Genomic DNA, 26,007 nt, shown 5'->3' on the forward strand with positions numbered 1-26,007 from the left:
AATAGTGGCACAAACTACATTCTTTGACTGCAATCTTTGTTCGTGCATTAGTAAAAGATACTACACTTTTTCAATATCTATCTCATCCATCTGGTAAATAATTAGACTTAGTATAGTCTCATACTCATGATCCAAACCATTAAGGATTGCAAGCAACAAATCCTTATCACTGAGAGGCTCTCCTATTGATGCCAGTGAATGACCCATTGTCTTGATCTTTAAAATGTAATCATTAATTGACAAGGCATCTTTTTTCATAGATCTAAGTTATTGTTTCAACTAGAATGATTTAGCTATAGTTTGACGAGAATATAATCTTTCTAGAGACATCCATACATCGGCAGATGATTCACAATGAATCACCTGTGCCAAAACTTCCTTGTCAATCGTGGAAAAGAGTCATCCGAGCAACAATTGATTTGATCGCATCCAATTCATGAATTCTGGATTCAACATTGTTGCTTCATCCTCATTGGCATTCGGATCAGATATAAATTTTGTAGGAGTCAAACTTTTGTTGAGAAATGATTGAAGATCAAAGGCACGTATCATAGCTGATATCTGTGCCTTCCAGAAAATATAGTTGTTAGGATCAAGTCGAATCAATATATAATTGAACGCCTTAGCCATCATAGTTAAATCAGACTGTGAAGCTGATGAGAACAATGATGACGAGTGAGGTGGAACCGAGGAAGAGGAACTTTGATCAGGATTAGACGCCATAAATTCTAGGTTATGGCTCTGATACCATGTAAAGATTTACAACTAAGAAATGGTAGCTAGGGCAAACATGAGAAAGGAAATATGAGAGCTGTATTATTCTTAGACTTGATGACTTACGAAAAACAGAATTAATGCTGCTTATATACACAACAGCTATACACGATAACAAACAACTTAACAACAATGAGCGCTAACACAAAGCGCACATAATAGAGAGAAAAGTAGGCTAACTAAACTACAAAAATTAACAATTAGATATAATATAAACAGAGTAAAGAGGATAAACATAACATAGCTTCCTTTCACAAATCCCTCGAGGTTAACCTTATTTTTTGGTTAGGGGTGGTCCCCTGGAATCTTCTGTAGTGAGGAACTGGATTTTTGGGAGAGAATAAATTTAATTCGAGAGTCATAATAGGAAAGAATATTATTAATAAGATTTTCTCAAATTTTGCAGATTCCAATTATTTTTTATGGGTGCACCCTCTGCCATTTCGATTTTATAAGTGCTAGGATTGAGGGTTTCCACCACTATGAAGGGGCCTTCCCAATTAGGTGTCAACTTGTTCTCCTCTTGGGTGCTTCAAACGTCAGCTTGCCGCAACACCCAATCTCCAGGAAGGAAGCTCTGAGCCTTAGCTCTTCGGTTGTAGTACCTTTCAATACGTCGATTGTAAGCTGCTTTTCGAACCTTCACTTCATCACAAAGTTCATTTAGGAGATCCAAGTCGTTTCTTAGACTCTGCTCATTGGACTCTAGGCTAAAAAGCTCCATTCTGAGGGTTGGCACCCCAATCTCCACTAGGATCAGAGCTTTTGAACCATAACATAGGCTGAATGGAGTCTCGCCTATAGATGCCTTCACCGTGATTCGGTAAAACCATAATATAATTGGTAACTCATCCACCCAGCTTCCATCCGCTTTATCCACACAGGCCTTTAGACCATGCAATAAGTTTCAGTTAGCGAGCTCAATTTGGTCGTTGGCTTGCTGATGGGCCATCGAAGTGAAATTCTGCCTTATTCCTAGCTCATGACACTATTCCTGCACCGATCGATCAATAAACTGAGTGCTGTTATCTAAAATTAGGACTCGAGGGATTCCGAACTGACACACCACATTCTTTCATAGAAATTGCTTTACTCACCGAGCAGTAATGGAGGCCACTGTTTTCGCTTTAACCCATTTTGTGAAATAATATATGGTGGCAATAATGTATCTAACTTGCCCATCCGCTGAAGGAAAAGGACCCACGATGTCGATGCCCCACTAAGCAAAAGAGCAAGGTGTAACCAGATGAGTTAAAGTGACAGCTGGTAAATGAACTAGATGGGAGGTTCGCTGGCATCTATCGCAGGCTTTGACTAGCTACTCTGAATCCCTCGTCATCGTTGGCCATAATACCCCTGCCGAAGAGCCTTCATGCTAAGGGTTAGGGCCCCAATATGGCTTCCACATATCCCTTCGTGGATCTCCCTTAAAATGTAGTCTGCTTCTCTGGGCCGGATACACTTCAGTAAGGGTTGTAAAAAAAACCTCTTATAGAGCTCTCCATCGACTATCACAAAACTTTGGACCTTCTTCTTAATTTCTCGGGCTTCTGAATTACCCTCGAGAAGCTTTCCCTCATTCAAGTATAGAAGTAGGGGATCCACCCAACTGGGTTCGGCATTAACACACATCTGTTCGGCTAACTCCTCGATGCTCTTTTGTGGTAAAGACTCAATTCGAATCTCTCGAGAGTTGGTAGGAAAAGAGGACGAAGCAATCTGGGACAAAAGATCTGCTTCCATATTCATAGCCCGAGGAACATATTCTACCTTTACTGACTAGAAGCATGCCATTAGCTCCTTGATCATAGCTAGATATTTCGCCATGTGCCCTTCCTGAGCCTCATATTCTCCATTCACTTGCTGCACCACCAAATTCGAGTCCGAGCTCACCTCAATTCACTACGCTTCTAACTGTTCAACCAATCTCAACCCTACCAATAGGGCCTCGTATTCAACTTCTTTATTGGATGCTCAAAACTCAAAGTACAAGGCATAGGGCTAGGTCTGCCCCTCAGGGCTTCTGAACATTAGCCCTGCTCCACTGCCGCCTGAGGTCGAGCTTCCATCCACGGCTAACACCCATGGCCTTTGGTCCTATTCCAAAACCTCCTGAAGTCTAATCCCTTCAACGATAAAATCTGCCAATGCTTGGGCCTTGATAGCCAGCCGAGGCCTATACTCAATATCAAAAGCTGTGAGCTCCATCGCCCACTTCAACATCCTTCTCGAGAGCTCTGGTTTACTAAGCACCTACCTCAAAGGTTGGTTAGTGAGCACAATAATAGTATAAGCTTGAAAGTAGGGTTGAAGTTTTCCTCGCCGAGATTATCAAGGCGAAAGCCAACTTCTCCATGGGGGAATATCGAACCTCAGCCTCGGTCAACCGCTTGCTGGCATAATAAATAAGCCTTTGCCTTTGGTCTTCTTCTCGAACTAGCATTGAACTTACGGCCTCTTTGGCTACCGCCAAATAAAGATATAGTGGCTCCCCCTACTGAGGCTTGGTGAGGACTAGAGCTGAAGCCAGATATTCCTTCAGTTTGCTGAAAGCTTCTTGGAACTCATTGTCCCAGACAAAATTCTTTGCCTTCGCCAGACCCTTCTCCGCTGATTGAAAGAGGAATCTCCCTAAAGCTGTCATTCTTCCTGTTAAGCTTTGTACTTCCTTGATGTTCCTCAGGGCTGGCATGTCCAGAATGACTTTAACCTTCACTAGGTTCACCTCAATCCCCTAGTGATGAACTATATAGCCCAGGAACTTTCATGTAGAAACTCCAAAAGTGCATTTGATAGGATTAAGCTTTATATGAAACTTACGAAGAGTTTGGAAGCATTCTTCCAAGTTAGCTAAATGGTGTTCGGCAATAAGGCTTTTCACCAACATGTCGTCTACGTAAGCCTCCATGTTTCAGCCCAGCTGATGTTGAAAAAACTTATTTGCTAAATGCTAGTAAGTGGCCCTAACATTCTTCAACCCAAACGACATTATTGTGTAACAGTACATTGCTTTATTAGTGATGAACACTGTCTTTTCCTGGTCTTCAAGGTGCAACGGAATCTGGTGATATCCCTGAAAGGCGTCTAAAAAACTCACCAGCAAACACCCAGTCGTTCCATCAATTAAGGCATCTATCCAAGGAAGAGGGTAACCATCCTTCAGACAAGCCTTGTTAAGGTCAGTGAAGTCAATGCAAATCCTCCACTTGCAGCCCTTGGGCACCAACACCACATTTTTTAATCAATTGGGATAGTCTACCTCCCGAATGTATTGCGCATCCATCAGCTTCTCCACTTCCACCTAGATCTCTTTGGCTCTTTCCAGGGAAAAACTTCGCTTCTTCTACTTGATAGGTCGGAAACCCAAACGTATTCCCAAACTGTGCGTCATGATCTTCGGGTTAACCCTCGGCATGTCTTGAGTTATCCATGCGAAAACATCCGCATACTACTGTAGAAGGGCTAAGATTTGACTCTTTAGGGGGTTTTTCAGCTTAACACTTATCTTTATACACCGATCATGATGGTCTTCCCTCAGGGTACCACATCAAGCCTATCCACTGGCTCTGCTATCTTTGGATCCCCCAACCTTCCAATAAGAAACTAATGGCTGGCGGAGGTCCCCTTGCTCTTTCTTTTTCTAGATTCTTTTTATGACCAGAAGTTTCTCCTTGCGGTGATTTCTCCTCTATCTTCCTTCATGGGGGCTCGGCACCCCGCGCCACCCCTATAGATGCAATATAACATTCCCGGGCTGAATACAAATCTCCTCGCACCTCTCCTACCCCATTAGCTATGGGGAACTTCACCATCATGTGATACGTGCCAGGAATAGCCTGAAAAGTGTTAAGTCCTGACCTTCCCAGAATCATGTTATAAGCCGTAGGCACGTCTGCCACCAAGATATCTAACATGACCCAAGAGGTTCATGAGTCCTTTCCTAGAACCAACGGAAGCTGAATGACTCTATCAGAATACACTGCTTCTCCATCAAATCCGACCAAGGGGACACGGGCCGGCCTCAACTGCTCCATTCAATACCCCATGCCCAAGAAGGCTTGCCTGTATAAAATCTCCGAAGAGCTGCTTGGATCTAGTAGGATCCATCGAAGCTCCCATTTTCCTAGTTCGGCTATTATCACCAGCGGATCCTTTTGGTTAGGATACCCCGGGAGGTCGCTATCTAAAAAAGAGATTGTCTCCCCTCTCTTCGACCTCTTCACCCCCGAGGTTCTGTTCACTCCTAAATCCTCCTCGCCCTTCGCTCCTGGGACTTCTCTCGCCTTGAGGGTATGGAACACTGGAGGTTGTGGATGATCTTCTCCCGCTTACGGTGGTCTCTCCCTCTGGGGTGAATTTTGAATGCAATCTTACTCCTCTGCTTGGTCCCACCTGGGAAGAGGACTTCGCAAATGCCGTTCTCACCCTTTTTGGGGATCCGCTTCCCTAGCCACAAAACTACTAAGGAAACCCTGATTGATGAGCTCTTGGATCTCCTCTTTTAACTAGTGGCACTCCTCCATATCATGGCCATGATCTCAATGGAAGCGACAATATTTATTCTGGTTCCTCTTATTGGATGGTGCCCGCATAGGCAATGGCTTCTTCAAATAGTCATTTCCCTCAATAGTGGCGAGGATCTCTGCTTTAGGAGCATTTAAGGGAGTGAAACTACTCGATTCCCACTGAGGACGGGCCTTCTCTTTACCATCCTCCCTTCTACTTTCACTCTTATTCTCTTTAAAATGTTTCTTTTATTTCTTCTTCTCGGTGTATTCAACTCACTTCGCCTGCATAACTTCCTCAGCATTAATATACTTCGTTGTCTGGTAAAGAATATCCATGAATGTGAGCAGGGGAGTTTTAACCAATCATTGAGCGAATGGGCTAGGCCTTAGGGCATTCTGGAATGCCACCATGGCAACACTATGGTCGAAGTTCTCGATGCTAAAGGCCTTCATATTAAATCTTGAGACGAAATTCTTCAAGGGTTCACCTTGGTTCTGCTTTAGGCTAACGAGAGCCATAATAGATCTCTGATGCCTTCGAAGAGGCATAAAGTGAGCCAAAAAGCTCATCCGAAGCTATGCAAAGTTGTCTATTGAGTGATGAGCCAAATTTGAGTACTAGGCAAGCGCGTGCCCTTCTAGTGTAGCCAAGAAGACTCTATACCACATTGCATCAGACGCATCCTACACCATCACATGAGAGGTAAAGAGATCCAGGTGATCCATCGAGTCAATAATGCCTACATAAGGCTTGATACCCGGAATGAGAAGACGTTTGGGTAGCACCATAGCCATAATCTCTGGACTAAGAGGCTGGTTCATAGCCTTCCCATAGGACTCTCCCTATTTCGGCTTTAAGGCCGCAATCTCCTTCTATAACTAATGTAGCCTTCTTTCTTGTTGCTGCGCATGCGACATACTAGAAGATTCTTCGGCTTCGCCATGTCCATCTTCCTGTCCCCGTTCTCGAGGCTCCGCCTCACGTTAGCAAGATCTTTCCTTTAGTGGAGGCTCCTGCCTTCCTCTTGCTTGAGAATGATGGGTTTGCTGGTGCTGGTGGTCCAGGAAGCCAATGAGGAACTTCATTAGACGTTGGACCTGATTATCCAAAAGTGCAATTCGATCAGGCGAGGAAAGAGGATTGTCTAGGCTATGCTCCCTCCCTTGCTGGCTTCTTGGGGGGTTATTCTGAGTCAACTTTGGGGCGGGGTTACCGCCAATAGCTCGAGATTGGTGCCTTCTTGTTGCCATCAAAACAGAGAAAGAAACTTGAACATCAAGGTAAAATATACTGGAGGCAGAAAGAAATTTCCTCGGCCCCACAATGGGCGCCAAATGATGATGTAGAGCCGATCACCCTCTCCTGTCTTGAACTAAGTACTTGCAAAACGGAGTCAGGGACTTGTTCCCCTGTGATCACTTCGACGTTCAAGTTAGTTCTCAAACTTTATCCAAGTCTAAGCATGTAGCTGAAAACACAAGGAAAAAAGAGGAATCCCTTACTCGTCTCAGTTGCTTACTTTTTATCCTCTTGTCAAGATAAGAATTCCCTTTTCGAGCCTCCAAGATTTGGATCACGTCCTTTGCGAAGCCATGATTTGGAGATATGGATATGGCAATCATTTCCGAGGGGTTTGGGATAATCCCTATTTCCATCATCTTCGTAATGATGATTGAGGCCAAGGAATCTGGCGAATCTTCGTTGAGCAAAAGGCTAGTCGGTTTGTTGAGACGTATCTACCACGTCTCTCCCAGAGTTAGGTTGGATGGCGACCTTAAATTGGCCTCCGGCGAGCCTGTGTCTTAGCTATTACTAGTTATATTCTCGAAATATAAGAGTAATTATAAAATCGAAAGCATTTTCCCTCACCAATGGGATAATGTGTAATCTTAGTGTGAATCATGTGAAAGGGACGTCATATGACCTCTCTTGAATAAAGCTCTAAATCATAAATAATTTATCACGACATTATATAATTAATATAAAATTAAAATTTTAAATATAAAATTAATAAGGATTGGACATGAGTCAACTGTCGTACTATGAAGTAAACTGCCATTCAGTTTGGGATAGGAAAATTATTGGACGCGTTACAGTCTGCAACATATCACGAAGACTATGGAGTCAACTGCCGTGCTTGAACAGATTAATCTCATTAGGAAAATGATTATCACAAACATCGTCCTTGGATGCATGCTTAACAGGTTCTTGCTATCCTCCTCTTTGTTATCATTGTCTTTGCCTACTAAGTGCACTACCCTAGCTGTTTGGTCCTCCAGAAAATCCAGATGGCTGCTCCATCCTTATTCTTTCTGTTTTTGGGATTGTATTCCATGCTATCTCATGATCTGGAGCTTTTTCACAACCCTGTTTCGGCACAAGAATATAGCAACAGCAACATCAAGATCAGTTGCCTCAACTCCTTTAGCTGTGGAAAATTCGGACCTCTGTATTTTCCGTTGACTAATCAGATTTATTCCCAGTGCGGCCTCTACACAGTGTTCTGCAATGGAGACGATCGGCTTCCTCAAGTGCATATCTATGATCCAAGTGAAGGCTTTTCTTTCCATAACATAACCCAAATCTCATCCGAGTAGTGGTGGAGCCAAGAAAGATTTTTAGTCTTGGCTAAATTATAATTTTAGACCTGACCAAATTATAATTATTTATAATAATATATATATAAAATAAAAAAATAAAAAAACAAAAAAGTCAGCTGGGGCTTGCCCCAGCTGGCCATTAGGTGGCTCCGCCACTGCATCCCAGGCCAACGGTAGGAGCAGGATTAAACCCAATTCAAAGCTGATTTAGATGCAAAAAATTGCAGAGCCTTGAGGAATTTGAGTTTACCCAACTTTGCTTCTCTTTCATTCTCCATCCCTCACAATCTCACCCTCTTCCAATGCAACAGAAGAGAAGCTCCTTTGCATCTAGCCCTCCCACGGATAATCTCTATTTCAACTACACAGGCTGCGATGATCATAACTATATTTACTACTACAAGTATCCACCACAGCCTGATAATGTTTCTTATTCTGAAGCTCAACTTTTTAATGGCTGCTCCCTGATTCAGCTGCCTTTAAGTTCGGACGAATTTGAACCTGTCGATGTTGACAACCTATTCGAACTACTGACTGCTAGCTATTACATCGAATTGCAAGCGTCCGAGGATTGCCTAAAATGTCACCGGAGAGGAGGCCAATGTCAGGAGATCAACCAAAAATTTCACTGCACGGCCAAAACAGGTATCCTTTGCCGCATCTAAACATCAAATATCATGGTATCAAGCTGTTGTCGTTCATAGACAGAACTTAACCATTCTATTTTCGAGGTTTTAGACTGTGAAATTCAATTTCATTTATTAACCTGCTGTTTATTGCAGGAGGGGTAGACATCAAACTGATCATCATCCTCATAGGTAAGAAGCTTCTAAAGTGACTTCTTTGTTCCCAAATCACTTTTGATTTTCCATTTTTAAAGCATTCCATCCACAACCCTAGTCATTCTAGTACTTCTAAATGCCTTAGCTTATTTTTTACTAAGGAAAATTATAAACTTTTTATGAGTTAAATTATTTTATTATTTGGTTGATAAAGTTGGAGAGACTTATAAGTTACCCCATCTTATAAGATTTTTCAACAATTTTTCTTAAAAGCTGAGATTCTTAGCTTTGTTTTCAATAGCTTATAAAATGTTTAAACAATCTATAATTAACCGAATAAAAAAATCAAAATTCACTCAAAATTTAAAATGTACAAGTGGCCATAAAACCTCTAGCACTTATGAGCTACCATAATTAACCAACAATGGCGAACACCCTCTTACCCATTGGTCAAGTGTTGGAGATGTATTTGCTTATATTCATTATCCATATGTACAAAAAAGAAGTAATATATCTCTTAATATGATAGTGTCTTTTTGGAGTTTAGTCTTCTAATATCCTTAACTTAAAAAGGCAACAAACAATTTCCTTTTTACATTCTTTGAATTTTTCTATTACTTCTTTTGTCTTCTCCACCTCAAAGAAGGCAAATGGAATAAAATTGAAACAAAATACATGGTAAAAACATTATCCCATTACAAATTAAAAGGTTTTAATATATTATAAATGAAAACAAACAATTACTACATTCTTTTTATTTTTTAATTTTCAGTTTTGAGTTTTAAATTCATTTTCAGTTTTTTATTTTCACTACAACAAAAACAGGCATTAACGATCAAAAATTAACGACGACATTAGTTTTGGTCGTTAATGTAATACTATTAACGACTAAATATAAATCCCATCGTTATAAGATAACTTTTAACGACAGGGAAAATAAGTCGTCGTTAATCAATCATTTTTCCGTCGTTATTGACTAAAATTTTTAATTCCAACTATGAAATAATAAAAAAAATTATTAAAATTTAAGTACTACTTATAATAATTAATTTATTATAATTATTACAATAATACAATATATCAAACTAATTAATTTATTATAATTATTAGATTTATAATATAATTATATTTTTAAATAAATATTAATTTGATACAATAATTTAAATTATTTTATTACCATATTTTAGATTAATAATTCAAATTATTATTTTATTAGTTATCATAATTATAAATTATTTTTTTATCAATTAAATAATTAATTATATTATTTATATAAATTATTTGATTTTTATTTAACAAATAAATATTTTAAAAATAAAAAAAAGAAAAAAATGTGGGCGGGAGTACTCCCGCCGTGTATATCGCTCCCTTTCTTTTTCTCTCCCTCTCCCCTTCTTCCCCAAATCATCAAATCCCTAACTCCCCTCACTCTCTCTCTCTCTCTCTCTTTCTCTCTCTCTGTGAAGTACTCCTGCTATCGATCGATTCGCCGCGCCTCCTGTCGTAGCCGCTGCCGCTGTCGTTGCCGCTATCGCTGCCGCTGCCTCCATCTCCGGTTGCCGCCGCCTCCGTCTTCGCCGCCTCAAAGAAGGTATATATATATATTGTGTGTGTGTGTGTATGTAGTCTGCATGTATATATATTCTGTGTGTGTATATGTATTATGTGTGTATATATGTATTCTGCGTATATATGTATTATGTGTGTATATATGTATTCTACGTGTATGTCTATGGATTATGTGTGTATGTATATATATTTATTTGATACTTTGATTCTTCGATTCGACTGATTGTGTGGCGCTAAAGCTATATAGTCTTGTATTATGTGTGTATGTATATATATTATAGTGATTGCATATGTTGCTTCTTTCCTTCCTAATTTGACTATTTAGAGCAAGCTTCTAATGTTAAAAAAATAGAGCAACGTACTGTTATCAAACCAAAAGAATCACTTGCTTTTGATGTTAATTGTTGCAACGTATTGTTATCAAACCAAAAGAAGAAAAAAGCAAGCCACAGCATCTAATCTTTTCCAAAAACACTTTATAACAAAAATAGTAAGACAATTAATGTCAATATTATTTGTAAAATAGTCACTTGCTTTTCACTTGAAAGGATAGCAGTGTGTCAATATTATTTGTAAAATAGTCACTTGCTTTTCACTTGAAAGGATAGCAGTATGTCAATTTTATTTTTGTCTTACTATTATTTGTAAAATAGCAGTGTGTAAAAGATACACGTATGGCAGTATGAGTGTTAACCAAAAACACTTTATAACAAAAATAGTAAGACAATTAATGTCAATATTATTTGTAAAATAGTCACTTGCTTTTCACTTGAAAGGATAGCAGTATGTTAATATTAATTTTGTCTTACTATTATTTGTAAAATAGCAGTATGTAAAAGATACACATATGGCAGTATTGAGTGTTAATTGACCCAAACATCCTTGCTTTTCATTTTAGTAAGACAAAAATAGTCACTTGAAAAGATAATTTTGAATGTTGAAAAAAACATTTATTTGTAAAATGAGCAAGGCTGTTACTCACCAATTAGGTTATATTAGGGAAGGTCAATTTATGACTTTTTATTGTTGTTCAACTAGTAGATGAATTCCAGAATATCCTTAAACAATTAATGTCAATATTATTAATCTCTTTCTTCTTAAATTTGAGATTTTTAGGAAAACACTCTTGTTATCCAAAACAGAAAAAAAGAGATAGAAAATAAAAAAAAAACGTTGGTTTATTTGTGGATGTGGAGTCCTAGTTATCTTTTAGGGTTGTAAAATTGATGCTTTAATTAAAAAGCACATTTTTAATTTTAATTAGTGTAAGTAATTACTTTATCAGTAGGCATTATTATGGGGCGGGAGGGGTGTTACTATTAGTCCATTAGGAGACATGAAATCACCCAAATGATTTGTTTATTCTCCCAAGCCTAATCATGCTCCAATTTTAGAGCTCTCCACCTCCTCAACAAATTTACAGTGATTGACTTTTACATGCTCAAAAAGTTAAGTTACATTATAATTTTCACACACACACACACAAGCTTTTAATTGATTCAACAAGCTTTGAATTGTTCAAGTAATAAGTTGGCCTAAACTTTTGTTTACTTGCTTTTAAAGTTTAGTTTTCTAAAAGTTCATACAAGTTTAAAGTCCAACTCTGATAATGAGAAGCTAAATTTTGTTATGAATAGCCAACTTTATTTCTTAAGGCTTATTAGCTAAACGATATTATTGTTATATTGTTTAAGTGAAGTACAAGATTTTGTCATTCTTTTATGAGATAATGGCACCTAGTAAGGAGTGGATGAATCTTGTCAATGATCGACTTAATGAAGCTTATCAAATAGGGGTACAAAAGTTTCTAGATTATGCTTTAAAGAAGTTGGGTGCCAAAAATAAGATTCGGTGCCCATGCACGAAATGTTGCAATATTGATCTTGGAACTCGTGAGTCTATTGAGCCACATCTAATGATACATGGAATATCTGAAGGGTATACATTTTGGTATCATCATGGTGAACTGAACAATGAGCCTCAATCTGAGTCTGAGGATGAAGAAAATGAGATCTTACAATATGATACTAGTGCTCCAGATGATAGTGATGATGAGATCCAACAATTCATAAATGATTTGTACCCTCAGTTTAAAGGATTAGACGAAAATAATGAAGATGTTGAATTTCCAAATACCCAAAATTTGCCTGAAATGGAACCGAATAATGGAGCCAAACAGTTTTACAAGTTGATAGATGACCTTGAGCAACCAATATATCCTGGTTCACTAGTTTCAAGATTATCTGCAATTCTTAAATTGTTGCATATAAAGAGTCTTGGTCGTTGGAGTAATAAGTCATTTACTATGTTGTTGCAATTGTTAAAAGAACTCTTACCTGAAGGGTCTTTCTTACCAGACTCATACTATAATGCGAAAAAGGTATTGCATGACATTGGTTTATCTTATGAAAAGTATGACTCTTGTGTGAATGATTGCATGTTGTATTGGAAGACCGACAATGGATGTGACTGTTGCAAGGTATGTGGTGCTTCTCGATGGAAGAAAGATTATCGTAATGGAGAATTTAAGATGAAAACAAATGGAAAGAAAATACCAGTAAAAACTTTACGTTACTTTCCATTAAAGCCACAACTTCAGAGGTTGTTTATGTCTTCCAAGACAGCCTCTTCTATGAGATGGCATTTTGATAAAAGAGTAGATGATGGAGTGATAAGACACCCAGCTGATTCAATGGCATGGAAGGATTTTGATAAAGTCCATCCAAATTTTGCCTCAGAACCTCGTAATGTTAGACTTGGTCTTGCTAGTGATGGATTTCAACCTTTTCTAATTCAAGAACACCGTATAGTATATGGCCAGTAGTGCTTATTTCGTATAATGTGGAGCCTTGGGTTTGCATGAAGCCGTCTAATTTCCTTTTGTCAATGCTTATCCCAGGACCAGATGGACCGTATAATCATTGATAGATGAATTAAAGGAGCTGTGGGAATTGGGTGTCAAAACCTTTGATGTGTCAACACGTCAAAAGTTTACGATGCATGCAGCTTTGATGTGGACGATCAATGACTTCCCTGCTTATGGGATTTTATCTAGATGGAGTACAAAAGGAAAATTAGCATGTTTACTGTTGCGTGAGATGGCTGAATGTAACTTACGCTAGTTTATGTAATCTATTTAGTATTACTATTTCACATTTATTAATTGATTTTGTATTGTATTGCTGCTGGATTGAACAAGCTTTGCACTGGTTCTATTGATTGTGGAATATGGGACTATAATAATTTTTGTTAATTTGCCAGAATATATGTGTTGAATACATATGTATCATAATATATATTATATTTATTTTTTTATTATTTTATGTTGGGTCATAGGACTACATTTTAGTAGATAAAGAGATGTGAGAAGATATGGTGATGGATAAAGATAATTCACAAATTAGAATTTATATAGGTGGCCCCATTCTATAGAACTAAGGCTTGGTGTTGTTAATTTACATTTCAATCTACTCTATATTTAAGGGTTTCTATGTTTTGGTACATTTTAGTGATTGTATGTTATGTAGTTTGTGATGGAGACATTTTGAGCTTTGTTAATTCTATTTCTAACATTTTATAAAGAAAACATGAACACTAATTATTTGACTTTAATTTCATATTTTATTTTTTGTTTTTGTAGGTCAATGAGACAACAAGACTCTAAAGGAAACAACTGCTATCTTGGAGTATATGAACAATTTTATGACTATATATAGTGTTTTGTTGTATATTTTTGAATAGTATATATGATTGTTAAAGTGTTACTTTTAATTAAATATCTTTTTTGATGTATATTTTTGAATAGTATATACAATTGTCAAAGTGTTATTTTTAGTTGAACATATTCTTTGGTGTAATTTGTTGGCAATTAACACATATATATACTATTTTTGGTGTGTAAATGTTAATGGATAATGATTACTTTTGTGTTATTTGAATGACATGTTTAATTTTATGAGTTTTATTCCAAATTGATATGGAAAATGATATATAGGTTTGGTGGTTTATATCAAAACATGATATTTTTGTCATTGATGACTAGCAATTGTTTTCATATATACTATTAAAAAAAAATTAAAAATTAAAAAAATTAATTTTTTTTTTTAACGATAGGAATCATATCGTCGCTAATTGTTCATATTATCAACGAGAGGAAATATTGTCGTTATTGGTTTGTGTTTTGATAACTAAAAAGTTATTTTTAACGACAGGAATCATACGGTCGTTAATTGTTTAGACTATTAACGACGGGAAATATTGTTGTTATTGGATTATAATTTGGTAGTTAATAATTATTTTTAACGACGAGAATCATACGGTCGCTAATACAATTAACGACGGATTTATCATTCCCGTCGTTAAAGACTTTTATCCTTGGAGACAATAACGACGACTGACGATAGGAAAATTCCTGTCGTTATAACTTTTTAACGACTGAAAATCAACTTTTAACAACTAATTTTCTCATCGTTAAAACCCGTTTTTCTTATAGTGTTTGGTAGTCTATTTTTAGAAAATTAAAAACATGTTCTCTTTTATTATTTTGAAAAACTGTTTCTTAAAACAAAAAATTAGAAAATGCATTCTTTTTAAAATTTTGAAAATAATTTTTTAATAATATTTTATTCAATAAATTTGATTCTTCAATAAATTAAAAATATTGAATGTTAATATATTATTAAAAATATATATACATTTTAAATATATTTTGAGTTTAGAGTTTATTTTGGATGAAAACACTCAAAATAACTTTTTGTTATTTTGAGTTTTTTTACAATTTTATTTTTGTTTTCAAAAATGTATATTTAAACTCATTTTGTTTTCCTATTTTCAGTTTTCAATTTAATTTATGTTATTTTTTTAAAACAAAATCACAAAATGACATTTACTGCTTGTTTTTTTTGCTTTTAAATTATTTTAAATATTTCAAAAATACAAAAATAAGATAACGATATTTCTATATAATGGATGACTCCCAAATATGGTCTGGGATCTGTGGTGGCGACTACTAAAGATTCACCAACTCTCCCACGTTAGGTCACACAAAAGGGAGAGAGAAGAAGAAATAATTATATTATTAAAAATTAAAAATAAATCAAAGTTGTCAACTAACATGCTAACTTCTTTATTTGCATTAAATAAAAACAAGAACTGGACAAAAACAAAAAACATATAGAAATCAGAAATAATGTGTTACATATATTTTTTAAAGTTATCATAAGTGTTTGGCTGCGGTGCAAGAAGCAAAAGGTTTCTTTTTTCAAGAAAAATAATTATAAACGTCCACAAAAAAGAACTTGGAAAAACATAATCCTACAACCTTATAGTTGTCATAGTGTTAGTGACGACCATAAATAGCCACTCTTGAGGATAAGCAAAAAGGAATTTTGCTCAACTAACTTGATGAAAGTAATTTTTATGAAACTAATTAACTAACATAACTAACATAACTGACCTTTTTGAGTCAATTTAAATATTACTTTTATGTATTGGTGTAAGTGAATATATGTTTTACTCAAAAGTAGCATGTATAACCTATATAAATTTGAAAGCTTGATTACAAGTATTGGAACTACTGCATTAGTGGCCATGATATTCTTGTTATACTATACCGAATGGAAACACTTGTCAAAAAAAATTCTTTGTTTTGCAAATCTAAAGAGCTTTGGTTCTCTTGTCCCTAAAAGATATAGCTATTTGGAGATTAAGAAAATCACCAACTCTTTCAAAAATAAACTCGATGAATGAGGCTTTGGTAGTGTTTATAAAGGAAAGTTAGATGATGGGCACCTCGTGGCAATGAAACTTTTGAAGGAATCAAAAGGTGATGGAGAACAATTTATTAATGAGGTTGCGAGTGTAAGTTGGACATCTCATGTTAATATTGTAAGTTTATTAGGTTTTTGTTATGAGAGTGAAAAAAGGGCTCTTATTTACAAGTTCATGGTTAATGGATCTCACGACAAATTTATATATGATAGAAAGACGCCAAAAGATCATGAATTGGGATTGGAAGAATTACAGAAGATTGCTATTGGTACTGCTAAAGGGTTAGAGTACCTCCATTGGGCTGTAAGACAAGGATTTTGCACTTTGATATAAAGCCTTATAACATTCTGCTAGATGAAAATTTTTGTCCCAAAATAGCCGATTTCGGACTTGCTAAACAATGTCTTCATAAGGAAAGTATTGTATCATTGTTTGGAACAAGAGGGACGGTTGGATATATTGCGCCTGAGCTATTTTCAAGAAACTACGAAAGGATCTCTTATAAAGCATATGTTTATAGCTACGGGATGGTAATTTTGGACATAGTTGTGGGCAGAGAAGATTCTAATGATTCAACATTTGATTGTAGCAGTGAGATGTATTTTCCAGATTGGATATACAAACTTCTTGAAGAGGACCAAGAAATTGGGCTTCATTGTATTACAAGCGAAGAAGAAATATGAAAAAGCAAGAAAGATGATAATAGTTGGCTTGTGGTGCATACAAACCAATCCCTTAAGGAGCCCATCAATGACTAAAGTGTTGGAAATGCTGGAAGGAAGCCTACATTCATTACATATCCCACCCAAACCTTTCTTACTTGAAAAGCATGGTACAAAAATGTTCACCCATGTAAGTTGTAAAATTTTTTATTGATTATTGGGTTAGTAACAAAGACCTCAATTATGATAATGATTTGTGTTATTATAAAAATACAACAATTAAAATTTGTGATGTGGGGTCCACTCGAGCTTGGGGTCGGGTGAAGTTAGGTTGCCGTAAGAGATGTCGCCTCAAGGGAAATTGCCGCTAGGATGCTCGTCGCAAGAATCCGCCACTAGCTCTTGCTACAAGCCTTCGCCACTAACTGTTGCCACAAGGTTTTGCCACTAGCCTTGCCACAAGCTTCGCCACAAGGTTTCGCCACTAGCTTCGCCACAAGCTTCACCACAAGCTTCGCCGCTAGGTTCACCACAAGGTTTTGCCGCAAGACTTTACCTTTGCCGCTAGCTTTGCCATGAGCTTCGCCGCTAGGTTCGCCACAAAGTTTTGCCACAAGCTTCGCCACAAGACTTGGTCTTCGCCGCTAGGTTCGCCACAAGATTTCGCCACTAGCTCTTGCCACAAGCTTCACCGCTAGCTATTGCCACAAGCTTCGCCGCTAGCTCTTGCCACAAGCTTAGCCACTAGCTCTTGCCACAAGCTTTTGCCACTAGCTTCGCCACAAGGTTCACCACAACCTCTCGCCACTAGCTTTTGCCACAAGCTTCGCCACTAGCTATTGCCACAAGCTTCGCTGCTAGCTCTTGCCATAAGCTTCGCCGCTAGCTCTTGCCACAAGGATTTTTCCCTGTTGATGCTCAAAAAATGAGTTAGAGGGCTCGCGGGAATCTTCCCCGGTGAAGATCCTCCGATGCCAAAGTCAGTCTCGGATCCCAATGACTATTCACGAAAATAACAAAAGTGTATTCAAAGTGTCCAGATTTTACCGAAGTTGGAAGTCCTCATTAATGTCCTGTAGTTGGGTATTTATAGGACACGATTCTTAAGGGTGGTTGTTGACACGTGGCGATTATTGAATGGATTAAAGTCAAAGAAAATGGGGAGGTTGTTACGAAGCCGCCGCGAGGCAGCCGGTCCTCGCAATAAAGCCTCGCGGCAAGCGCAGCCGTGCCTTGCAGCAAACAGTACTGTGAGGCAACTATGCCTCGCGGCATACGTCCGCGAGCAGCTCGTGGCCAGTAGCCGCGAGCCTGCTTCTCGCGACTGCAAGGCTGCCAGGTGGCGGCAATTTTTGCCGCCATCATCCTCATTCATTTCCGTTTTTATTAGCTTCTTTTGGATTTTTTTTATCCCTACTTTTACACGGCACAACAATTTGTAAGTTGGGAAAATAATGTAAATTGTATGTTGTTTAGCATAAGGTTATGATGTATCATCTATGAAAAAAAAGGGAAAAGAACTTAGCAATTACTTATTCTTATAAAGATAAGATATTATGATAGTCGTTTTTTCATAAATCTTTTTGATAGATATTATAGTAGATCATATATTTATTTAAGTCCAAAGCTAAATGATGTGTTGCAAGTACATAAAATTCTATTTAAATAATTTATAATTTATTTTCTAATTCTATTAGAAGTTAAATTAACAACATGATGCAAAGAGTTAGGTTTTACTCCCTAACATTGTAACGACCCGTTATTGTGCCTATGTCATTATTAAAAATTTTAATTATTTTGGTGCATATATATATATATTGGTTTAGAAAGAAATTTAAAGATTGGAAATTTAATAAATAGGTTGAGTTAATGAAATAGGTTTGAGCTAAGTGAAAAAACCAAGGCATTGGCTAGTTAGAGTTAAATAAAACCCATTTTTATGGATTGGGCCTAAGTTATGTGGGTTGTGGATTTAATTAAATTCAAATGAAATGGGTTGGGCCTTAAGTGTTGGGCCAAGTTAAAAAATAAATTCTTTGGGCTTAAGTGAGTTGGGCCTATTAAATGAATTGGATTAATAGGTTGGGTTTGAGCTCATTTGCTAAATGATTATATAAATTTAAATGAAAATATAATGAGTTATGAAATGTCAAGAATCATCCACCTATTTAAATGGAAATAAATTTAAATGAGTTGGGTTTGAGTCCAAGGGCACAAATGTTTTAAATTTGGTTTATTTCCAGTCCATAAGTCAGACTAGTTGTGACAAATTTTGTAGACACTCTATTAAGTATGTAGACTACAATTATCAACACATCACCGCAATATAGATATTAGGAGTTTTGGCTTCAGCCATCATTGATCGAACCATATCAAGTAAGGTCCCATTCCTTCTTTCTATTACACTATTTTATTGTGAAGTTCTCGACATAGTTAGTTACTTTACTATTCCTTTCCCAACACAAATATTTTTTAACTGATGTAATACGTATACACGCCCACAGTCAGTTTAAAAAGTTTTTATTCTCTAGCTCAATGGAATCTGAATTGAACTTAAAAATCATCTAAAACAATCAAATGCTTCAAACTTTTGGGAGGTCAAGTAAACTATTCCATAACATATATAATCATAGATAAAAGTGATGAAATATGAACTACAATTTCATACCTTAGCATTCATAGGTCGAAAAAGGTTAAAATGTATTACCCTTAAAGGGTTGGATGCTCTTTTGTGCCTTTCCAAAGGACTTCTAGATTGACTTACCCTTTAGGCAAGGTTCACAAATGGACAATTGTAGGGTGGGCCTAATAGACCTTATCTAACTAGCCTTTTCACGCAATCTTGCCCAATGTGACCCAATGTATAATGTCATTTGGTACTTTCATTCACAATCAGTGCTGGTCCTCAAGTTTTTAGAGCCCAAGGCAAAAGGAAAATTTAGGCCCTCATGTGTGTATATATATATATATATTTAAATTTAGTGATGAATTTGTTCTTATTTTTTAATCAAGACTAATATGTTCAAATTAACTAAAAATTTAACATTTAAGTAGAGTTGATAATTTTGAACACGACCCGATTACACGACACGACATGACACGGAGTTAAATGGGTTAGGGTTGAGGTTAATTGGGTTTGGGTTAAAAATAGGTCAATCTGTTTATGACACGATTATTTTCGTGTCTTACGCGGGTCAACCCGTTTAACCCTTTTAAACATGTAATGACCCATTTAATTAAACGTGTTAACGGGTTGACTCGAACATGTTAACACGATTATATACGAAATAACACGTTTAATTAAAAGGGTTAGTGGGTTGATCTGAACACGTTAACACGATTATATACCAAATAACACGTTTAAAACTAAATAATACGTTTAACAGGTAACAAAACACAACCCATTTAAATTAAATGGGTTAAACAAGTTAACATGTGACACGACACGTTTAATTAAACGGGTTAAACAAGTCGTGTCATGTTACACATTTAATAAACGTGTTGTGTTCGGCTTTAAGGAATTTAACACAATTATTAAATGAGTCGTGTTCGGGTTAGCTTGATACGTGTTATACGTGTGTCTCAACACAACACGATTACTACCCGCCAACCCATATTGCCACCCCTACATTCAACTCAAATAAATTGTATCGATTCAAATTTTAATATATTAAAATTTAGAATAAAATGCTATAATATATAAACAAGATGAATACTTATAACAATTCAATAAGTTCTTTTTCATCGAGTAAAATAAATTATTTTTCATCCAATAAAAAAAATTTATATATTAAATATCTGAAATAAAAATAAATTCTTTTATAATATAGAAATAAATTTTTAGTCTAAGCAGCTTCCAAGACTTGAAGTCTACCCAGCATTGCGGGGCGTTGAGGAATTTTTTTTAAATATTAAATTAATTAATAATTATAATAATATAATATAATATTTATTAAAAACAATTTGGGCCCCTGAATAATGGGCCCAGGGCGGTCGCACTGACCGCCCTGGTCCAGGGCCGGGCCGGGCCTGTTCACAATATCATCATGCAAAGTGAAATAGGAAACATTATAATTAGAATTAAAATGAGCATCTTCAACATTTAAGATAATCAAACCATCAGAAATAAAACAGTGCTCATAAAAAGACGTCTAGTGAAATTTTAATGGAATCCCAAGATAAGCTAAATTCTATAGCCTAATTTAAGCAAAACAACTACTGAAAGAAAATTTTGCCTAATTCCTAGAGAATAAAGAATGTTATAAAGAATTTATGTGTGACCATCTCACAACTTTAGATAGTATATACCAATCCCTTGAACCTTTTTTGCTAGTGTTGTTCCCCATGTATATTCTTTGTCTTCAACATACCTTCCACGATCTCTCACCCATTGGCTTGTTACTCCTCTCTCTAGAATCCAACCATAGAAAAAATGAGCCACAAACACATTTATATAAACTAAAATAGATGCACAAGACAGGCTCAAGGAGTTTATTTTCTTTCTTTGGCTTAGCGCAGTCACAAGCAAAGTATCCCTTCTTGCCTCAATTTTGGCAAGCATTCCTTACTTTCCTTTTGCCTCTACCATGCTTCCCTTTACAGCGCTTTGTGGGCTTGTCCTTCTTGGGACCAAGTCCTTTACCTTATCTTTGAGTGCTTTTTTTCCCAAATTGTTTTCGCTTTGACTAGAATGCCTTATGTAATTTTGACTTTGTGAGAAAAGTGTGATCACCTTTTGCTTCTAGGCTCTTAGCTTCAAGCTCATGGTGTTGAGATGCATCTTTAATGTGCTCATCATGCGTTAATATGATTATATGAGCTCCATTTGGTCTGAATAGCTGGGACATTAGATGACAACTAGGACCAATTGCTCATCAATAAGGTTGTTTCTAACAACCTTTAGACCACAAATCCTATTTGACATCATTCTTAGATGCTCACGCATTGTCACACTTGCTGGCATCTTGTACGTGTCAAATTTGAGGGTTAAACCCCTCATAACCTCGTGGCATTAATACCACCATATTTTTCTTTGAAAGGAATCCACATATTTTTTGCTATTTTATATTCTTCAAATTCTCCAATCAGATCATTATGCATGTTGTTTAACATCGTAAAGTTTGTGCAATGATCACTCTTATACCAAGCTTGGTAAGTTGAGAGTTCTATTTGATATGTTGGAGATTGTTTCTTTAACTCAAGCATACTATTTGTCAAAGCTTTTAGGGCATCCTATTTTTTTTTACAAATACTGAATTTTTCAATGCCAGATGTAATAATTGTCTGCATGTAGTTTCTCCCCCTTGTTAAGATCGATAATAACATTTATTGAGGTCATAACAACAAAAGAGAGTCGCACAAAAAATTATTTTGTGATTAAATCACATACACGAATAATTACAACAATTAACATAAATTAAGAAAAATGAAATTCATTATAAGTCTCAAGATCAAAATTAGGCATATATCCCAAAATCAACTCTGTGCTACCAAAGAATTTAATATTATATCCGTAATTTATTTAAGGCACAACTATAGAGAGTATTATCTATTAAGACACAATTAAAACAATTCAATGTATAATTATACTAGAGGATTAAAATTTAAAATGTACATACACCTTAGTATGTCTCTCTAAATTCAACAATTTTATTTCAAAATTTTGTAACATTTACAATAAATAATTATATTAATCTGAGCACATTTACCTTATTAACATATAAAGATAGCATTATAATTTTCATGTACACACAAATAATTAAATTCTCAAAATTTAGTTAAATAATGGGAAATTTAGTTAGTTTTGTATATAACATGTGGTAGATTGTGTTGGATTTTCCTAGTGTGTGAGTGTAAGTGTGTGTGTGGGTGGTTGTCCCACATTGGTTGTGTAAAGAGGTGAGAGTGGGTATTTATACTCCTCCCTCACACTTGGGTTTGGGCCCTAAGGGGCACCCAGATTTTGTGAGCGGGCGAACCCCTTGGCCCTCGCACGCGCCGCCGCCGCCGTCCGTCCAGTCGGGTCATATAGATATATTTTTTACATAAAGAAAATCTAAAATTTCTTCTAGAAGTGGCTCTGGGTACCCGAAGTGGCGTCCTTTATTTATGTCGCTGGTCTGTTCGTCGAACATTCAAGCCAACGATCAATGCCGACTTGAATGTTGCGTCGCCTCGGTGCCCTCGTTCCAGCCTATAAAAGGATGGATGTTCCTCGAGTTCAAGGCATCCTGAGTTGCAGTGTCTGTCTTCCTTTTTCTTTTGCGTTCAATCACAGAGAGCAAAGTCTTCCTCGAGTTCTGCCAGATCCGGTCGATTGTGGTTGCCGTTCGCCGGAGATAGACCGTTGAAGCCTGCGTTGACAGTCGCCGTAGCCTGCCAGTGACCGGAGCAGGGCGCATCTGTCTTCAGGCCAGCGCATCCCTGCGTGCCTCGGTCGTTCCATCATCCTTTTGCCATTGCCGAAAGCTGGGTTTGAGTTCCTAATTCTGTTGCTACTTTCAGAATATATTTTCGTGCGTTGACTGTTTATTGCTATCGAAAACTCCATATATATATTTCGTTTCTGTGCTGGTGTGCTATTGGGAATTTTGACTCTGGGAGCTGGTTGTTGCTGTTGTCATTTATTTTCCTCTACGGTTCTAACATTCTGAAGACAGATTAGTTGGAAGGAAAATAATCGACAAAAACAAAAAAATTTCATAACTTGAAATGGCTGCCCCCAACAACAACGTGCCTATGGCCACAGCCTCGGCCTCCGCTGCTGTTGGACCCCCTGTTTCCAAACCGGCAACTCATGTTGAAAAGCCACAACAGTTCAATGGGGAAGACTTTAAGAGGTGGCAACAAAAGATGGTCTTTTATCTGACCACTTTGAACCTGGCACATATCCTGAAGGAAGCATGCCCAGTCACCCCGGAGAATGCAACTGCGAAGGAAGTAGCCGCTAAGGAAGCGTTGATGCATACGGACTTCCTGTGCCAGAACTACATCCTAAGTGCCTTGGTGGATTCACTGTACAACGTATATTGTACTGCTTACCCAACAGCCAAGGATCTGTGGGATGCCCTGGACAAGAAGTACAAACTGGAAGATGCTGGGACCAAGAAATTCCTCGTGGGAAAATTTCTTGACTACAAGATGGTTGACTCTAAGTTGGTGGTCAACCAGTTGGAAGAACTGCAAGTGCTCTTCAGTGACTTGCTGAGTGAGGGACTGGTCATAAATGAACCTTTCCAAGTTGCCGCTGTGATCGAGAAGTTACCACCTTCGTGGAAAGACTTCAAGAACTACCTCAAGCACAAGCGGAAAGAGCTGTCCATGGAGGATCTAGCTGTCAGACTCCGCATTGAAGAGGACAACCGGAAGGGAGATAAAGCTCCTCTCAGGATGGAAGCAAGAGCCAACGTGGTTGAAGCTTCAAAAACTCAGCCCAAGAAACAACAAGGCAAAAAGAAGAATGTGAACATGGGTCCCAAGAATAAGACCCCCACGAAGCGCATCCAAGGGACCTGCTAGGTGTGCGGTAAGACAGGTCATAGGGCCATTGACTGCCGTCACAAGAAGGGACAGGGCTCTGCCAACAACCAGCGCAAGAACAATTAGGCCAACATGATGGAAGAAGATGTTGACCTGATAGCAGTGGTCACTGATGTCTGCATGGTGTCGAATGCCAAGGGCTGGTGGATCGACACGGGGGCTACTAAGCACATCTGCAGTGACAGAGCTCTGTTCGCCACATATGAAAGTACTGACGGCTCTGAGAAGCTGTACATGGGGAATGCTTCTGCATCTCCTGTGGTCGGAAAAGGCAAGGTCCTGCTGAAGTAGACCTCGGGGAAGATACTTACCCTCACTGACGTGTGCCACGTGCCGGACATCCAGAAGAACTTGGTGTCTGGGACTCTGCTGAACAAGAATGGTTTCAAACTTGTATTTGAGTCTGACAAGTTCACTCTTAGTAAGGGGGGTGTGTATGTGGGACGGGGTTATTTACTTGATGGTATGTTTAAACTTAATGTACTTGCCCAAGTTCCCAAGAATAATGAGAATAAGAACAAGGCTTCCGCTTATTCTGTTGAGTTGTGTGATGTGTGGCACTCAAGGTTAGGGCACGTCAATTATCGTTCTCTCCAAAGAATGGTAAATTTAGGACTATTGCCTAACTTCAGTATTGACAAAGGACATAAATGTGAAGTTTGTGTCGAGTCAAAGTTCACAAGGAAGCCGTTTCCGTCTGTGGAAAGAAACAGTGAGTTACTCGATTTAATTCACAGTGATCTATATGACATGAAAAGTACTCCTACTAGAGGTGGGAAGAAGTACTTTGTCACATTCATAGATGATTGTAGCAAATACTGCTATGTGTATCTACTACACAGTAAAGACGAGACCTTAGATGTCTTTAAGACATATAAGGCGGAAGTTGAAAATCAACTAGGGAAGACAGTGAAGGTGCTGAGATCAGATAGAGGCGGTGAATATGAATCAACGTCTCTCTCTGAGTTTTGTGAGGTTAATGGAATAGTCCATCAAACCACAGCACCGTATACACCACAACAAAATGGTGTAGCCGAAAGGAAAAACCGAACTTTAAAGGACATGGTCAACTGCATGCTTAACAGTTTAGGTTTACCCCACAACTTGTGGGGGGAGGCGTTGCTCACAGCAAATTTAGTTTTGAATCGAGTTCCACATAAGAAGACTGACAAATCTCCTTATGAAGTGTGGAATGGGAAGCAACCCTCATATAAAATCCTCAAAGTGTGGGGGTGTTTGGCTAAGGTGCAAGTTCCGTTACCGAAGAGGGTCAAACTTGGACCAAAAACGATAGACTGTGTCTTTATTGGCTATGCACTGAACAGTGCTGCCTATAGGTTCTTGGTGATAAAGTCAGAAATACCTGATATTAATAATAACACCATAATGGAATCTATAGAAGTGGAGTTCTTTGAGAACATATACCCTTTAAGGAAGAAAGACACAGTGACGGTGGTTCCAAGAGAAAGTATGAAGCGAGTTCTTCTGAGGCTCAAGTTGGTCAGGAGACCGAGGTTGAACCTAGAAGGAGCAAAAGAGCTAAGAAGGCTACTTCTTTTGGACCTGATTTCCTAACTTATATGGTAGAAGATGAGCCTCAAACATTTAATGAGGCTATGACGTCGCCTGATGCTCCGTATTGGAAAGAGGCCGTCAATAGTGAGATAGAGTCCATTATGCAAAACCAGACTTGGGTGTTGGTTAACTTACCTCCGGGAAGTAAGCCAATTGGACGCAAATGGATATTTAAGAAGAAACTAAAGGCTGATGGTACTATCGATAAATACAAAGCCCGACTAGTAG

At 37.5% G+C, this 26,007-nt stretch overlaps 2 protein-coding genes, 1 long non-coding RNA gene and 1 pseudogene across 3 annotated transcripts; 3 read left to right on the top strand and 1 right to left on the bottom strand.

Moving 5' to 3' along the window:
• Positions 1-3,268: 3,268 nt before the first annotated feature.
• Positions 3,269-7,820, bottom strand: LOC127805538 (uncharacterized). The gene is made up of 2 exons (XM_052342296.1): positions 7,650-7,820; positions 3,269-3,508 (listed from the first exon to the last, which is right to left on the bottom strand). The coding sequence occupies exons 1-2, from the start codon at positions 7,818-7,820 to the stop codon at positions 3,269-3,271; spliced, it is 411 nt and encodes a 136-aa protein (XP_052198256.1).
• A 1,952-nt stretch (positions 7,821-9,772) lies between these two features.
• On the top strand, positions 9,773-14,026 carry LOC127805963 (uncharacterized). The gene is made up of 2 exons (XR_008024248.1): positions 9,773-10,256; positions 13,875-14,026. It is a non-coding gene; the product is annotated as an uncharacterized LOC127805963 (long non-coding RNA).
• Positions 14,027-15,823: 1,797 nt separating this feature from the next.
• On the top strand, positions 15,824-23,050 carry LOC127805539 (LEAF RUST 10 DISEASE-RESISTANCE LOCUS RECEPTOR-LIKE PROTEIN KINASE-like 2.5; annotated as a pseudogene).
• A 326-nt stretch (positions 23,051-23,376) lies between these two features.
• LOC127805540 (uncharacterized) lies at positions 23,377-24,183 on the top strand. Its single transcript, XM_052342297.1, has one exon. It carries the CDS (start codon positions 23,377-23,379, stop codon positions 24,181-24,183), a length of 807 nt encoding a protein of 268 aa, XP_052198257.1.
• The last annotated feature ends 1,824 nt before the right edge of the window (positions 24,184-26,007 follow it).

This window comes from Diospyros lotus, chromosome 7 (genome assembly GCF_014633365.1).
Source record: "Diospyros lotus cultivar Yz01 chromosome 7, ASM1463336v1, whole genome shotgun sequence".
Classification (NCBI taxonomy): Eukaryota; Viridiplantae; Streptophyta; class Magnoliopsida; order Ericales; family Ebenaceae; genus Diospyros; species Diospyros lotus.

Excerpts from the sequence above, each read along its gene's own strand:
- LOC127805540 (XM_052342297.1), top strand. The coding sequence starts at position 23,377 with ATGGCTGCCCCCAACAACAACGTGCCTATGGCCACAGCCTCGGCCTCC.
- LOC127805538 (XM_052342296.1), bottom strand. The coding sequence starts at position 7,820 with ATGCACTTGAGGAAGCCGATCGTCTCCATTGCAGAACACTGTGTAGAG. Across the intron at positions 3,509-7,649 it reads TATTCTTGTGCCGAAACAGG|GGGATTGAGGTGAACCTAGT; the intron begins GTTGTGAAAAAG and ends GTTCATCACTAG.